Source organism: Hyperolius riggenbachi, chromosome 3 (assembly GCF_040937935.1).
Source record: "Hyperolius riggenbachi isolate aHypRig1 chromosome 3, aHypRig1.pri, whole genome shotgun sequence".
Lineage (NCBI taxonomy): Eukaryota > Metazoa > Chordata > Amphibia > Anura > Hyperoliidae > Hyperolius > Hyperolius riggenbachi.
In genome coordinates, this window is record NC_090648.1 from 285409472 (window position 1) to 285426684 (window position 17213).

Sequence of the window (17213 nt, forward strand, 5' to 3'; positions counted from 1 at the left end):
TAGTAATATTTTCTGCCAGAGACAGAGGGAGCGCACTGCGCATGCGTAAAACTGGCAGCGACTGGCCAAAGTTACGGGACTCAGTAACAGCGATAGAAAAGGCTGAGGATGGCGGCGTGGGAGGGATCTGTGCGCATGATCGGGCTGGAGGAAGCCGCAGTTACCTATAAAACTTTCACTATGCTGCGTCTCTGGTTTCCTTTAAAGGATACCAGAGCTGAAAAATATAATGCAAATGGGTGGAGCGGACATGAATTAGGTGAAGTCCTGTGCTAAGCCACTGCGGACGATTTCTTTTAAAAGTAGGGGGACAGAGTAGAACAGGGGGGAGCGGTGGGCATGAGGACACATGACATCACACAAACACACGTACATCAGGCAGACACACACACACACACACACACACACACACACACACACCACTCACAACATCACAAACATATACATCAGGCAGACATTCATCCATCAGGCAGACATAGCTCAGGCATCACACACACATGCCATACATTACACACTGGCTGCATTCAAACACAGCACCTCTCACACAGCAACATTGCTTATCTTGTGTCATAAGCTTCAGCTTGTCCACGTGCAGTGTGTCTCTCGCTCCTTCTCCCGGGCGGGCGGGCGGCATACTCATTTTCATGGGGGAGGAGAGCTGGACATTCCTTTGAACACTGATCTGTATCAGTGTTTATGTCAGCTCTGCAGTCCGGGGAGGCAGGGGGCTGCATACATCTAGCAGGAGGGAGAACGGGCTGTTGCTTTTTCTCATTTCCCGTATTTATTTAGGTAGGAATGACCTGGTGACTCCCCCTCTGCCTTTGTGGTACAGTCCACAATAAAAAACCACAAGCGGAAACATTGCGGGCGGGCGGGGGAAGGAAAGATCTCTGTGTGCTCTCCAGCCATGGCCGCCCGCGTCATCACAGGACGCGTATCACCACCCAGCTCCTGCACTCATGTCGGCAAGCCTCCCGCAATCAGGAACTAGCTTTGGGAGCTTGCCTTCCTAACGGAGGGAGACGGAGAGCAGGACAATGCCGGAGCGGTGGCGGGGGAAACGGAAATGCAGCCTAAACCGGTATTTCCTAAAAGTGCTTACCGTGATTACCGTGCATTGTAAAACCATGGTATACCGCGATACCGGTAAATCGCGGCAACCCTACTGAGCACTATACTAGCTAAACTGGGGCACATTACTAGCTATACTGAGCACTATACTAGCTAAACTGGGGCACATTACTAGCTAGACTGAGCACTATACTAGCTAAACTGGGGCACATTACTAGCTATACTGAGCGCTATACTAGCTAAACTGGGGCACATTACTAGCTATACTGAGCGCTATACTAGCTAAACTGGGGCACATTACTAGCTAGACTGAGCACTATACTAGCTAAACTGGGGCACATTACTAGCTATACTGAGCACTATACTAGCTAAACTGGGGCACATTACTAGCTAGACTGAGCACTATACTAGCTAAACTGGGGCACATTACTAGCTATACTGAGCACTATACTAGCTAAACTGGGGCACATTACTAGCTAGACTGAGCACTATACTAGCTATACTGAGCACTATACTAGCTAAACTGAGCACTATACTAGCTAGACTGAGCACTATACTAGCTATACTGGGCACTATACTAGCTATACTGGGGCACTTTACTAGCTATACTGAGCACTATAATAGCTATACTGGGCACTATACTAGCTATACTGGTGCACTACCTACCTATACTGGGCACTTTACTAGCTATACTGGGACACACTAGGGGAATAAGGCGGCCAGCATTTCCTACCCCCGGCTTATATTGGGGTCAATCATTTTTCCCTGGTTTTTCAGGTAAAAGTTGGGGGGTCGGCTTATATGCGGGTCGGCTTATATGCGAGTATATACGGTATTATGTATTTAGAGCACTGACATTGTCCACAATATTGTACAGGGTACATAGTAATGCCTGTTCCTCAAAGGCACTTGCAATCTATATCCTACCATAGGCATAGCCTAATAGCACTATCATAAGCTAAGGCCAGTTTTGGGGGACTACCGGTAATTAATTTATCACTGAGTTTTTGAAATGTGAGAAGAAACTGGAGTACCACACAACCCAGGGAGAGCATTCACTCTCCATGCATACAGTGTCCTGTACCAGATATAACCATAGACCATGTAGCAGCTCTTTTTATTTTAAAAAATTATGTAGAAAGTACCACTTTAATTAGCTGAGCAACATCATAAACTTTTTATTTTCCAACAACAATCTTTATTAAAGTCAAAACTGCAAACTATGATTTAAATAAAGGATCTTTCACAACAAACAACATCACAATATAAGACATATTTTTTAAAGGGACTCCGAGCAGTGCAGAAACTATGGAAAGATGCATATCATTTTAAAGCTCTCTTTCTCCTCTTTCCAATGATATATAAACCGCCGCCCTACGCCTTTCAGTTTTCGCTATTTTTTCGCGTTTGAAACTGCCGCGGCCGCGATTTCGATCGCGAAAATAGAGCAAACTAAAAGGCGTAGGGTGGCGATTTAGGTGTCGTCAAAAAGAGGAGAAAGAGAGCTTTAAAATGATATCCATTTTTCCATGGTTACATTGTATTACACAGGGCGACTTTTTCCTAAAGTCAGCAGCTCCATTCTGCTGCAGATAACAGCAACAGGGTAACCCAGTCACTGAAATGGGACAATAATCCTATATAATAAAACCCCTGTGTCTCTGCATCCTGTCCCTGTGTGTGTGTGTGTGTCCCTGCTTCCAGACCTGACAGTTTGCTGTCTGCGAACCTCATTGCATTGTGGGAAGTAACAGCTTTTTCCCAACTGCCAAGCAAGCAACATCTCACTGTGTGCATATACTGCAGACAGCGGTGGAGGACGGGCAAGTGGGATGCATCTGTGCTCGTGTTGCTGGGGGTAGGAGGAGCACTCGTAGCCTAGTGCTCATTTTTTAATGGGTGGGCTTTTTTTTACTAGTGGTTTACTACTAGTACTAGTGGTTTATTTTATTTTACTAGTGGTTTTATTTTACTAGTGGTGGTAAACTTGCAGTAGCCACTAAAGGTGGCCAAGGAGCTCCATTCATATTATACATAGGTTTCTGAGCTGCACACAAGTGGACATTGAACATCTCTAGTTACAACACCTGACACCAGACAGCCCTTCAAATCTCCCCCTTCTCCCATGTCCATAGCATCCCTCCCAAAGCCATACCTACCGAGTGACTGGTGTTTTACGATCTCAAAAGTGGACCAGAGTTGTAACTCTTCTTCTGTTGCTTTTTCTGTAATGTTAAAGCACCCCTGCAGTGGCACCAGCTTTTCTTATCTGGTAGTAACACTACCTTCTATCATTAATGGAGCTCCAAACCAAGATGCCCATCCAATGTGCTGGAGCTTACCAAGAGTCTTGTTAGTGACAGCAGCATGCAATGCTCAAGTAGCAAGGCAGTATATACATCACTGATAGATACGGAAATGGTGACCCATTTATAGTGTCAGTAATGGAATAGCAGGGAGCGTATCATGCAGAAATGGTCTTGTCAAGATTACCAGATGAGGAAATCTTGCAGCTGAAGTCCCCGAGTTCATACAAGTCACTAAAATATCAGTGAATTTAGCCTATACTGAAAGTTTTATTCATTATTTGTCAGTGCTGTAACATTTACTTCTTGTCCTGAAGTAACAAATGTATATATCTGTACTGTTCTGTAGCAACCAATCTTTGATTGCTTATGTAACCTTTTGCTTTCTTGATTTTCAGACAAAAGACTTTAATGTGGAAAATCTGAGCAAGCCAGAATTGCGTTTTCTTTTAAGTATATTAGAAGGCGAGCTGGAGGCCAGGGATCTTGTGATTGAAGCCTTAAGGGTGAGTTTTACTTTCCCTCTTATGTATGGTTTAATAATGCAACACATTTTAATGAGCTCCTTGAGTGTTGTTGGTAAGCTAGTGCTTGTTATTCTTATGTTTGCTCCAGGGTAGTACATAACATATGTCTGTTCACTCGTGCTTTTTTTAAATGTTATATAGATATTTGCATCTGTATATTACATAATACATTCTTGGATAAATTTGCGATGCACCTGGGCACCTTAACATTTCTAAGGAATGAAACTCATGACACTTGTCTTTAGAGCGATATGGAAATGGCCATTGTTGTCTTCCTTGGAATACCTATGTAATTTATGGCTACAATGATAATTAGAGCTGGTCAATGGCCACAATTTACTAAGCTTATCTCCTGTCTTAAATAATAACTCTGAGCTGTTTTTACTGTTCTCAAGATGGTGATAAGTCATTTAGTATTCACAAAGCAATTTACCTAATGCAACCCTTAAAATAAGGATTCTGTTCTTAAGTTAAGGAGTGACTCCTAAAGTTAACGATTGATTCCTTACATTAATGACTGAATCCTTAACTTAAAAACAGGATGTTAATTCACAGAGAGGAATGCAAGGAATTATCACCTGGCCTCAGTTGTCATTAAGTGGAATGTTATTAGAGATTGCAATGTAAAGTGGGGGATTCTGAGCTGTCAGATTTATTTTTTAGTATTGTGTATAAAAGGGGACTCTATAGAGAGAGAAATACACAGCAGGCACACAGAGATGGGGGAAAAGAGAGACATCAAGCGTATTTATACAGCCACACACTGATCCACACAGACACATAGTGACACACAAACACAGCCAGACACAGACTCTCTCTCTCTCTCTCTCTCTCTCTCTCTCTCTCTCTCTCTCTCTCTCTCCTTCCCTGGCTGCCATACACAGGATCCTGCTTCAGGCTGGCTGTAATCTCGCTGGCAAGGAGGCAGAAGGAGGGGCGAAGTTACATCCTGTCTGCATGTGCTCCTCCTCTCAGTATTTATTGCATGTGAGAATAACTACAAAGGTGATAACTTAAGGACTGGAGTGATAACACTCTGGGCCATATGCAATTCACTTTTTCACCTGAGTTTTCTCCTAGGAGATAAATTATCATCTTGTTTTTAAAATAACTTTTCAGCATTTTGCAAGTGAAAAAGTACCAAAATGTAGTTGTAAACTACTATCAAATTTATTTTGAGTATTTTCTTGCTTGCTGGGGCTTTAAAAGGCATTCTATTTAGGAGCTGTAAAAATATCACCTAGGAGAAAACTCAGGTGCAAAAGTGAATTGAATATGGGCCTCAATGTGAAAACTTATCTCTACATGTTAATAAGGCAAGCTTCTTTAGTGAAAAAACTTTTCTCATACCGATAGATGTGTGGTGATACGTTTTTACTTGCCTTATTGTCTCTAGCATGATCTTGGTGAATCATGGCCAAATTGTATTCAGATTGGAATTGCGGCATTCTAAATCAGGAAGTGCTTTTGGTTGTCTCAATTCCAATCTGTAAACATCTGCATGAAATTTGCATGAAAGTCAAGATTATTAGCATCTCATTAACCATCCCTAGTGATAAACATCTGGCTATATATTCACCTGAAAGTAGCGTGGTAATTTACTGTCCTGATAGTTGCATCGGGCCCATGATCTGAGTGATCGCACCCTCGACGGAGCCCCTGCTCTTCAGGGGGCCAATGCATGCTCCAGTACAGATACTTCTCCTTTTCTCCCTTCTGATGCTGCTGGAGCCGTCACATCCTGCTACTCATCATGCTTATCCTTGTTCTTTTAAATAACTTTATATTTATGTACTCAAATTGGTGTATGCCTGTTAAATAAATAAATAAATAAATAAACAAGGAAAGCTGTAAAACTGACTAAGCAAGCATTATTTGGCAAAAAAAATAAGTGTTACATTCAATGTTTTATACAATTTATTGCATGCCTACAATAACATTAAGTACATTTTGCATGGACTCCAATCTAATTGACAATCGCATGGAGTAAGCTATTTTTTAGAGCAGAAGAAAAATTATCTCCTGTAAGAAAACTTGTGGATAAAAGTGAATTGAATAGAGCCCTTGGAGTCTTTGTGTGTGATATTTCTTTCCTATTCTGTGCTGTCGGCTTTGAGTAATTTTATCACTTCATCAAACCCCAGACTCAGTCCAGAATTTTATATTATTTTATCTTAATCCTCATTTGAAGCTGACCGTAAAAGGCCACAGTAGTGGCTTCTAAAGATCGATTTAAAAACATTGATGGTAACAACTGGTATATTTACAACCACTTTTAAAGGGTTTCCGAGCACCTCTCATGGGCATGCCTTTAAGACTCCGACCAGTACTCAAAATACTTAAAGATGCATAACTTTCTGTAGCTTGTGCTCCTCTCTTTCATTTGATGCCTAAATTGCCATTCTACACCAAATAGTTTTCGTTCGATTTCAGTTGAAACATTGCGGCTGCCATCTTGGCTATGTTATAACTTCCGGGTCACACTTGTCTTCTCTGTTAGAGAAGTGCATCACTGAATGAAGCAGGAAGAGGAAGTGACGCGCATGGCCATTGCAAGAGGCTCCTCCAGAGGGGTCATAGTGTTGGAAGACGTCTGTCTTAAAGGCATGCCTATGAGAGGTGCTCGGAGTCCCTTTACTCTTCCTTATGGTATATTTTAGGACCCCTCAGTTACAGATAACTATATAAACTTTAAATAGTTAAATGTTTTATGCTATATTTAACAGCAAAGAAACAAGGCTGTGTATTGATAAGAATATGTTCAGAAGCTGCTACATCCTGGGAGTTCCTACTTTAGCTGCAGAGAGCAGTTTGACATTATTCAATCCCTTACAAGTTTGTCCTTGAGCAAGGAGCAATGTTCTTATTGCTTTCATTTATACACAACTGAGAATAAATCTGGGATTTTAATCTTGTACTAGAAACCTTATCATCTTCGCCATCTGAACCATTCCAGTAATGTCTATAAACGTTAAGACGCTCTTCCTAATGAGAGCAGCCTCTAGAGAAGAGAAAAAATCCTGCCGTGCCTAACAAAGCATCATCTCTAGGTTCACAACTTAGTTGCCACTATTTTGGGATCATCTAAAGCCACAGACATCTCACAAAGGATGCTGACAGGATCAAGCCGGCAATTTCCAAGGCTTAACACATGGATGGGCTCCTGCCATGGACCAGGACCAATTCTAATCAAATTATTGCTGGTTGCTGGACAGATAGAGAAACCTCAGTATAGAAGGCCTGAGACATGTATGTATTTAATATAAAAACTGGTGCCCCTGAGAACAGGGGATGAAGGACAGTGACGGATAGAAACTTGTTGGATTTGAACTTTCCCCACTCTTCATAAAATTGTCTTTTCTTTCTTGTTGTGTTTGCCACTCTTGGATAAATATCCACATTTCCTGTTTGAATAGAATGTGAGGGAAATTCTTATAGTTTGAAACCCAAGTCAGCTATGAAAGCCCAACCCTTTTCCATGTTGTCTAAAACTTATTTATTTTACTTTTTTTTTCTGGAGTTGAGCCTTAAAAGGAAATTATGACATTATTATTATTATTATTATTATTATTATTATTATTATTCAGTATCACTTTTTGCATTCATTTAGCTTGCTAGAGTTATTCTAAAGTTCCTCAAAAGGTAAACTGTGCATATGCTTGTACCACTCTTTAAACAAAATAGGGCAAAATGGGTTTATGAGAAAGTGAGACCATACTAACAGGAATGTTCAGCAAGATTCTAATAATTCTGTATTGACGTAGGATTATGCAAATATTGTATGCAAATTTATGGAGTTTTTATAAATGGACCATTCCACCTTGGCGAGGTTGGATTGGTCCAGTTTCAAGCTGCATAAATGTGCATACAGAATTTGCATAATTCTGTTTCAACAATTATTTGCACCTCATTGGCCATCCCTACTTACAATTGAAAAATGCAGTGGCGTACCTAGGGCATTTGACACCCGGTGCTAGGTATTGAAAGACACCCCCCCCCCCCCCCCCACGGTACACCACGGCGAAAAAATGGGCGTGGCTATGACCGGATGGGGCGGAGCTAATTTAAAAGTGCACCCAAGTTTTAGTCAACCTTTCTCCAGAAAATTCACATCATTGCGCAGCTTTTCTCCAGAAAATACACAAAATGTCAGAAGCTTTCAACATAAAATACACGTAATGCGAGAACATTTCACCAGACATTACACGTTATGTGAGCAGATTTCACAAGAAAATACATTCAATCATGTCGGCAGATTTGACCAGAAAATATCAGTAGTTAAACTGACCACAAAATACACAATGACGGTAGTTAAACTGACCACAAAATACACGACGGTAGTTAAACTGACCACAAAATACATAATGACGGTAGTTAAACTGACCACAAAATACACAATGTCGGTAGCAGATCTGACCACAAAATACACAATATCGGTAGCAGATTTGAGTGTTGGCAAGCTGATAGCCTGGTGGGTAGGTGGTGAAGGGTGAGCAGCCTGATTGCCTAGTGGGTAGGTGGGCAGCCTGCTGGGTAGCAGTGGTGGGTAGGGGGGCAGCAGTGGTGGGTAGCCTGCTGGGTAGCCTGGTGGGTAGGTGGGCAGCAGTGGTGGGTAGGTGGTTAGCATGTTGGGTAGGGGGGCAGCAGTGGTGGGTAGGTGGCCAGCCTGCTGGGTAGCCTGGTGGGTAGGTGGGCAGCCTGCTGGGTAGCAGTGGTGGGTAGGTGGGCAGCAGTGGTGGGTAGGTGGGCAGCCTGCTGGGTAGCCTGGTGGGTAGGTGGGCAGCCTGCTGGGTAGCAGTGGTGGGTAGGTGGGCAGCAGTGGTGGGTAGGTGGGCAGCAGTGGTGGGTAGCCTGGTGGGTAGGTGGGCAGCCTGCTGGGTAGCCTGGTGGGTAGGTGGGCAGCAGTGGTGGGTAGGTGGGCAGCAGTGGTGGGTAGCCTGGTGGGTAGGTGGGCAGCAGCGGTGGGTAGGTGGGCAGCAGTGGTGGGTAGGTGGGCAGCAGCGGTGGGTAGGTGGGCAGCAGCGGTGGGTAGGTGGGCAGCAGTGGTGGGTAGGTGGGCAGCAGTGGTGGGTAGCCTGCTGGGTAGCCTGGTGGGTAGGTAGGCAGCAGTGGTGGGTAGGTGGGCAGCCTGCTGGGTAGCCTGGTGGGTAGGTGGGCAGCAGTGGTGGGTAGGTGGGCAGCAGTGGTGGGTAGGTGGGCAGCAGTGGTGGGTAGCCTGCTGGGTAGGTGGGCAGCAGTGGTGGGTAGGTGGGCAGCAGCGGTGGGTAGGTGGGCAGCAGCGGTGGGTAGATGGGCAGCAGCGGTGGGCAGGTGGGCAGCAGCGGTGGGCAGGTGGGCAGCAGCGGTGGGTAGCCTGCTGGGTAGCCTGGTGGGTAGGTGGGCAGCAGCGGTGGGTAGGTGGGCAGCAATGGTGGGTAGGTGGGCAGCAGTGGTGGGTAGCCTGGTGGGTAGGTGGGCAGCAGTGGTGGGTAGGTGGGCAGCAGTGGTGGGTAGGTGGGCAGCAGTGGTGGGTAGGTGGGCAGCAGCGGTGGGTAGGTGGGCAGCAGTGGTGGGTAGGTGGGCAGTAGTGGTGGGTAGCCTGGTGGGTAGGCGGGCAGCAGTGGTGGGTAGGTGGTGGGCAGCAGTGGTGGGTAGGTGGGCAGCAGCGGTGGGTAGGTGGGCAGCAGTGGTGGGTAGGTGGGCAGCAGTGGTGGGTAGCCTGGTGGGTAGATGGGCAGCAGTGGTGGGTAGGTGGTGGGCAGCAGTGGTGGGTAGGTGGGCAGCAGCGGTGGGTAGGTGGGCAGCAGCGGTGGGTGGCCGGGCCGGTGCACCTGTAAAAGAAAAAAACCTTACCTGCAGATGAAACCTCTCTTCCGAGTCCCAGGCAGCCTCCGCAGCTCCTCTTGAATGTCCCGCGCCGTCTCCTGCTGCGTCATCAGTGCAGGGCTACGGGAAGATGGCCGCCGAAGCCCACACTGGAGACAAAAATAGACGGCAAGATGGCGTCGGCGGCCATCTTGCCGTCTATTTTTGTCTCCAGTGCGGGCTTCGGCGGCCATCTTCCCGTAGCCCTGCTCGGGTAAACTGAGGGCGGCTATCAGCCGCCCTGTCAGTGCCCGTTGCCGGCGCCCGTGGAGGGGAAGCGCCGAAGGAGGGGACCCAGGTGAGGGAGATGTGGGGGGGTATTTCCCCCCTCCCCGCCGACGCTGCCACCCCTCCTTCAGCGCTGCTTCCCCTCCTGTGTCATCAAGGCTTCTGGGGAGGCCTTGATGACACCCCCCCTGGAGCTGACACCCGGAGCGGAGCGCTCCTGGCCGCCCCATGGTAGGGACGCCACTGGAAAAATGCAAAAGCTTATAGGTCTGAATTGGAGTATAATGCCTGTGGAAGTTGGTGTACTGAATAATAATTAATATACTAATACAGAATTTTTAATATATGCTTGTATGTAAAAGAAAAATGACTGCGTACTTTTTAACCACCGTTTTCCATTCATTCTGTTGCTGCAGATAGAATGCGGACTATCCCAATGTTGCTAACAAAATGTCTCACATAACCAGTGGCGTACCTAGGGCATTTGACACCCGGTGCTGGGTATTAAAAAGACACCCCCCCCCCCCCCCCATAAAAAAAAACAAAAAACAGCAAATGTGGCATGCTAAACGTGACACGGAGGGTAATGCCAGGTGTAGGCTCGCTCCCCCCCCTAAAGTTGTCCTTAGTATAGTATAGTGGCACCAGTATAGCTAACAAAAAATGGGTGCGGTTATAACATGCGGCGCGCATTGCGCGCCGCGGCGAAAAATGGGCGTGGCCATGACCGGATGAGGGCAGAGCTAACTAATTTAAAGTGAACCCGGGATAAGAGTGATATGGAGGCTGCCATATTCATTTCCTTTTAAACAATAGGCAGCCCTGCTGATCTATTTGGCTGCAGTAGTGAACTGAATTACACCAGAAACAATCATGCAGCTAATCTTGTCAGTTCTGACAATATTGTCAGAAACCCCTGACCTGCTGCATGCTTATTCAGGGTCTATGGTTGAAAGAATTAGATGCAGAGGACCAGCACAGCAGCCAGGCAGCTGGTATTGCTTAAAAGGAGATAAATATTGCAGCCCAATATTATTCTCACCTCGGGTTCCCCTTAAAAGTGCAACACAAAGACAGTGGGCCTTTCCCCAGAAAATTCACATAATTGTTCAGGTTTTCTCAAGAAAATACACGTAATGTGAACAGATTTGACCAGAAAATAGTTCAATCATGTCGGCAGATTTGCCCAAAAAACACGTTCAATCATGTCGGCAGATTTGCCCAAAAAACACGTTCCATCATGTCGGCAGATTTGCCCAAAAAACACGTTCCATCATGTCGGCAGATTTGCCCAAAAAACACGTTCCATCATGTCGGCAGATTTGCCCAAAAAACACGTTCCATCATGTCGGCAGATTTGCCCAGAAAATACATGCAATCATGTCGGCAGATTTGCCCAGAAAATACATGCAATCATGTCGGCAGATTTGCCCTGAAAATACATGCCAGTGTTCTCCCCAGAATTTTTTTCCAGCCGGGTGGCATGAAATAGTAGCCGGGTGGGGCGAGTTGAAAATGCAGGGCAACTGTGCTTACAGCATAGGAGGAGGTAAGGAGGTGAGCCGATGACAGCCGGGTGGTCACAAAATCTAGCCGGGTGGAGCACCCGGCTAAAAGAGCCTGGGGAGAACACTGCATGCAATCATGTCGGCAGATTTGCCCAGAGAATACATGCAATCATGTCGGCAGATTTGCCCAGAAAATACATGCAATCATGTCGGCAGATTTGCCCAGAAAATACATGCAATCATGTCGGCAGATTTGCCCAGAAAATACTTCAATCATGTAGCAGACCTGGCCAGAACAGTCGATACACCTGCTAATATAAATTAAATAAAAATGTACTCACCTGAAGCAGCAGCAGACCTCCTGTCCCGGCCTCCGTCCGGCGCGCAGCTCTCACGATCCTCTGCAGCCAGCCAGCAACTGAAACTCCCGCGCTGAGAGCAGGGCTACGGGAAAATGGCGCTCGAAGCCCTGCATTGCAGACTCAGTCTCCAGAGCAGGGCTTCGGACGCCATTTTACTGTAGCCCTGCTCTGCCGCTGTTGGAGCTGCTGCTGTCAGTGAACTGACACAGCGTCTATTAGACGCCGAAAATCAGTTCACGCTGGGGGTGCTTGGACAATATTAGGGGGTGCTTCAGCACCCAAACCACCCCCCTGGCACCGCCACTGCCCCAGTATAGCTAGTATAGTTGCCCCAGTATAGCATAGTGGCCCCAGTATAGTTTAGTGGAGCATAGTGGCCCCCAGTGGAGCATAGTGGCCCCCAGTGGAGCATAGTGGCCCCCAGTGGAGCATAGTGGCCCCCAGTGGAGCATAGTGGCCCCCAGTGGAGCATAGTGGCCCCCAGTGGAGCATAGTGGCCCCCAGTGGAGCATAGTGGCCCCCAGTGGAGCATAGGTGCCCCCAGTGGAGCATAGGTGCCCCCAGTGGAGCATAGGTGCCCCCAGTGGAGCATAGGTGCCCCCAGTTTAGCATAGTGGCCCCCAGTGGAGCATAGGTGCCCCCAGTGGAGCATAGGTGCCCCCAGTGGAGCATAGGTGCCCCCAGTGGAGCATAGTGGCCCCCAGAGCAGCATAGTGGCCCCCAGAGCAGCATAGTGGCCCCCAGAGCAGCATAGTGGCCCCCAGAGCAGCATAGTGGCCCCCAGTGTAGCATAGTGGCCCCCAGTGTAGCATAGTGGCCCCCAGTGTAGCATAGTGGCCCCCAGTGTAGCATAGTGGCCCCCAGTGTAGCATAGTGGCCCCCAGTGTAGCATAGGTGCCCCCAGTGTAGCATAGGTGCCCCCAGTGTAGCATAGGTGCCCCCAGTGTAGCATAGTGGCCCCCAGTGTAGCATAGGTGCCCCCAGTGTAGCATAGGTGCCCCCAGTGTAGCATAGGTGCCCCCAGTGTAGCATAGTGGCCCCCAGTGTAGCATAGGTGCCCCCAGTGTAGCATAGGTGCCCCCAGTGTAGCATAGGTGCCCCCAGTGTAGCATAGGTGCCCCCAGTGTAGCATAGGTGCCCCCAGTGTAGCATAGGTGCCCCCAGTGTAGCATAGGTGCCCCCAGTGTAGCATAGGTGCCCCCAGTGTAGCATAGTGGCCCCCAGTGTAGCATAGTGGCCCCCAGTGTAGCATAGTGGCCCCCAGTGTAGCATAGGTGCCCCCGGTGTAGCATAGGTGCCCCCGGTGTAGCATAGGTGCCCCCGGTGTAGCATAGTGGCCCCCGGTGTAGCATAGTGGCCCCCGGTGTAGCATAGTGGCCCCCGGTGTAGCATAGTGGCCCCCGGTGTAGCATAGGTGCCCCCGGTATGAGGGAAGGTGGGGTGGCGGGGTCCCCTCCTTCCGGCGCTTCCCCCTCCTAATTAGCAGCAGCCAGCAGCTTAGCGAAGCGGGCGGGGAGGACTTACTCACCTGCTCCAGGCGATGGCGCATAACGTTATCCTCACGTGACGCTGGTCTCTCTGTCGCTCACTGTGCTTCCGCAAATCAGGAAGCACAGTGGGCGGTGGAGAAGGTGGAGACCAGCGTCAGGTGACGATGACGCTATGCGCCATCGCCTGGAACGCAGGAAGTAGGTGAGTAAGTCTTCTCCGCCCGCTCCTGCCCGCTCATCAAGCTGCTGCTAATTAGGAGGGGGAAGCGCCAGAAGGAGGGGACCCAGGTGAGGGAGGTGGGGGGTCCGGCCCCCCTCCCCGCCGCTTTCCCCGCCACCCCTCCTTTCCGGGTTGCTTCCCCCTCCTGTCCTGCCTGCACAGTGCACAGGCCTCTGTGGGAGGCCTTGGTGACACCCCCTGGGGCACCCGACACCCGGTGCGGGGCGCCCCATGCCGCCCTATGGTAGGAACGCCACTGCACATAACCATAATAAATGTTAGGCTTGGCATTTTTTTTCACCCTTTATAGAGGCATGTTTCAGAAAAAGAATTAAAGGTATGCTGCTGTCAAACATGAAGGCATAACATGGATATAGCTGCAGGAAATTCAGCTTGCCTCGCTAAAGCATAAATGTTTCATCCTTGCATTGATGGACTAAATTAACCCACACTGCTGTGTATAGCCCTCTTTTGTGTAATTGTGGTTAACCATGAGGCAGAATAATGCATATGTCTAAGCAAAGGGTGAATCATAGTTCATAAGTGAGCCATTGCAGCCCTCAAATGGCTTCTAGTGGCATGTTACTAACTTTTAGTTACATGACCAGGGCAGAAATGGAATCCCTAGACCAGCTGTTTCTGTGATGTAGGTATTTTTATGGTACTACTTCTTAGAATCCTTGACATGGGTAGTGGATCTTTGCTTTTTCATCTATTACAGTACATTATCTGGTAGCATGGATTATTGTGTAGTGTTTTACTTGCATCAGTGGTTTCCTTGAGGGGATTTTCTGTATGAGGGGATTGATATTTTTCAGTATCTTTAAAGAGACTCCGTAACAAAAATTGCATCCTGTTTTTTATCATCCTACAAGTTCCAAAAGCTATTCTAATGTGTTCTGGCTTACTGCAGCACATTCTACTATCACCATCTCTGTAATAAATCAACTTATCTCTCTCTTGTCAGACTTGTCAGCCTGTGTCTGGAAGGCTGCCAAGTTCTTCAGTGTTGTGGTTCTGTGATGCATCTCCCCCCTCCAGGCCCCTCTCTGCACACTGCCTGTGTATTTGGATTAGGACAGCTTCTCTCTTATCTTTTACAAGCTGGATAAATCCTCCTCTGAGCTGGCTGGGCTTTCGCATACTGAGGAATTACATACAGACAGAGCTGTCTGCACTCTGCAGGAAGAAACAGCCTGACACTTCAGTGAAAGATAGCTGCAGGGGGAAAGAAACACACAAATGATCTCTTGAGATTCAAAAGGAAAGGTGTATACAGCCTGCTTGTGTATGGATGTATTTTCTATGTGTGGACATACTGTACATCAACCTACTTCCTGTTTTGGTGGCCATTTTGTTTGTTTATAAACAAACTTTTTAAAACTGTTTTTAACCACTTTTAACCACTTAGCAACCCTTGCCACGCTTATCTACGCCCCTTTAAAATTCACCTGGGGCACAGGGGCGTAGATAGGCAACTCCTGTTTGTTTTCCCGCTGTGAGCGTTCGCGTGCGCGATCGCGTGCACGCGGATGCGCGGTCGCGTGCACGCGGATGTGCGGCCGCGTTCGGCACCCGCTGGTCAGCCAATCAAAGTGCTTATAAGTTTGAATGAGCACTGCCAAAGCCAATGACAGTGCTCATTCATTCAGAATGTGTGTAAACATTGAATCAGTCACTATGCTATTACAGTTACTGAGATCACTCGTGAGAGGATCTCAGATAACCAATACAGCATTAGTGAGTGATCAGCATCAGTGAGGGTTTTTTAAAATAAATTATACCCCCATTAAGCCCATTAACCCTTGCCTCCCTGAAATGTTAAAATTGCTGTGGTTGTTAGGTGAAAAACCCTGTGGTAGAGAAGTGGTTAATGCGGCGAGGAGCGGCGAAATTGTGACAGAGGGTAATAGGAGATGTCCCCTAACGCACTGGTATGTTTACTTTTGTGCGATTTTAACAATACAGATTCTCTTTAAAGAGAAACCGAGACCAAGAATTGAATTTCATCCCAATCAGTAGCTGATACCCCCTTTCCTATGAGAAATCTATTCCTTTTCTCAAATGCATCATCAGGGGGCTTTGTAGGGCTGATATTGTGTCGAAACCCCTCCCACAGTGTGATGTCAGAACCATGGTTCTGACATCACACTGTGGGAGCCTTGTTGCCTTGTGGGAAATAGCAGCTGTTTACAGCTGTTTCCAACTGCCAATAAAGCAAGCAGCAACTCCTTCCACTGACATCACCTGCCAGCAGTTAAAATGTCGCCATGTGATAAATGTCAGAATGTAAATCAGGGAGAGGAAAGATTTTACAATGGGCAAACATCATTTATACATAATTATTGTAAAATTGAAACACTTTTATTACATTATTTTCACTGAAGTTACTCTTTAAAGAGAATCTGTATTGTTAAAATCGCACAAAAGTAAACATACCAGTGCGTTAGGGGACATTTCCTATTCCCCTCTCACACAATTTCGCTGCTCCCCGCCGCATTAAAAGTGGTTAAAAACTGTTTTGAAAAGTTTGTTTATAAACAAACAAAATGGCCACTAAAACAGGAAGTAGGTTGATGTACAGTATGTCCACACAAAGAAAATACATCCATACACAAGCAGGCTGTATACACCCTTCCTTTTGAATTTCAAGAGATCATTTGTGTGTCTACCTTCTGTCCCCTGCAGCTCTCATGCATTGAAGTGTCAGGCTGCTCGCTTCTTGCTGCAGACAGCTCTGCCCTTGTCTATAATTCCTTAGTATGTGAAAGCCCAGCCAGCTCAGAGGACGATTTATCCAGCTTGTAAAAGATAAGAGAGAAGCTGCCCTAATCTAAATAACACACAGGCAGTGTGCATAGAGGAGCCTGGAGGGGGGAGTGCATAGCAGAACCACAACACTGAAGAACTTGGCAGCCTTCCAGACACAGGACGACACGTCAGACAGGGGAGAGATGAGCTCATTTATTACAGAGATGGTGATAGTACAAAGTGCTGCAGTAAGCCAGAGCACATTAGAATGGGGTTTGGAACTTGTAGGATGATAGAAAACAGGATGCAATTTTTGTTACAGAGTCTCTTTAAGGACCTGTTCATAGTGGAGTGTTGCAGTACAAACAAGACTGTTTCTTCAGCTGCACTCCCCCAGGATGTACAACCACCAGAAAGGAAACAATTTCTTCTCCCCCTTCATGGTTACACTCACCAGACGGCCACTTGGTTGCATTCACGGAACAGTGTTTAGGTGCTGCAACTATCCAAATTTACAGGACACTCCAGTATTTATATAAGGTTTATTATTGCCAAGAGCAGAAAGAACAGCAGCAGATTCTGATACGCGGCTATAACACGGACATTAGCCAGCGCACCTCCCACCGCCTACCCTCCTAAACAAAATCCAGTGCCAGCGTACCTCCAGACTAATTCCGTTATGTAATGACTTATCAGGGGTTGGAGGTAGGCTCAGAATGATGCCTATTTACCATGCACTCATTTCACTCCTCCTTAGCCCCTAACTCCGCCCACTACTTATTGCTAGGGCCGCTATAGGGAAGCCTTGCTAATCACATACATACTGTGCCCTTATATAAATACAAATATAAACAGCAATAGCATAAAAACAATACTATTCCATGTCATATTCATTCATCTCTA

At 47.0% G+C, this 17213-nt stretch overlaps 1 protein-coding gene across 1 annotated transcript in view; it reads left to right on the forward strand.

The window, feature by feature from the left end:
- The window catches only part of CTTNBP2 (cortactin binding protein 2), a 167317-nt gene that overhangs the window by 30703 nt on the left and 119401 nt on the right, over window positions 1-17213 (forward strand). Inside the window, 1 exon segment of the mRNA XM_068276424.1 lies at window positions 3779-3886. Coding sequence (XP_068132525.1) covers window positions 3779-3886 — 108 coding nt within the window.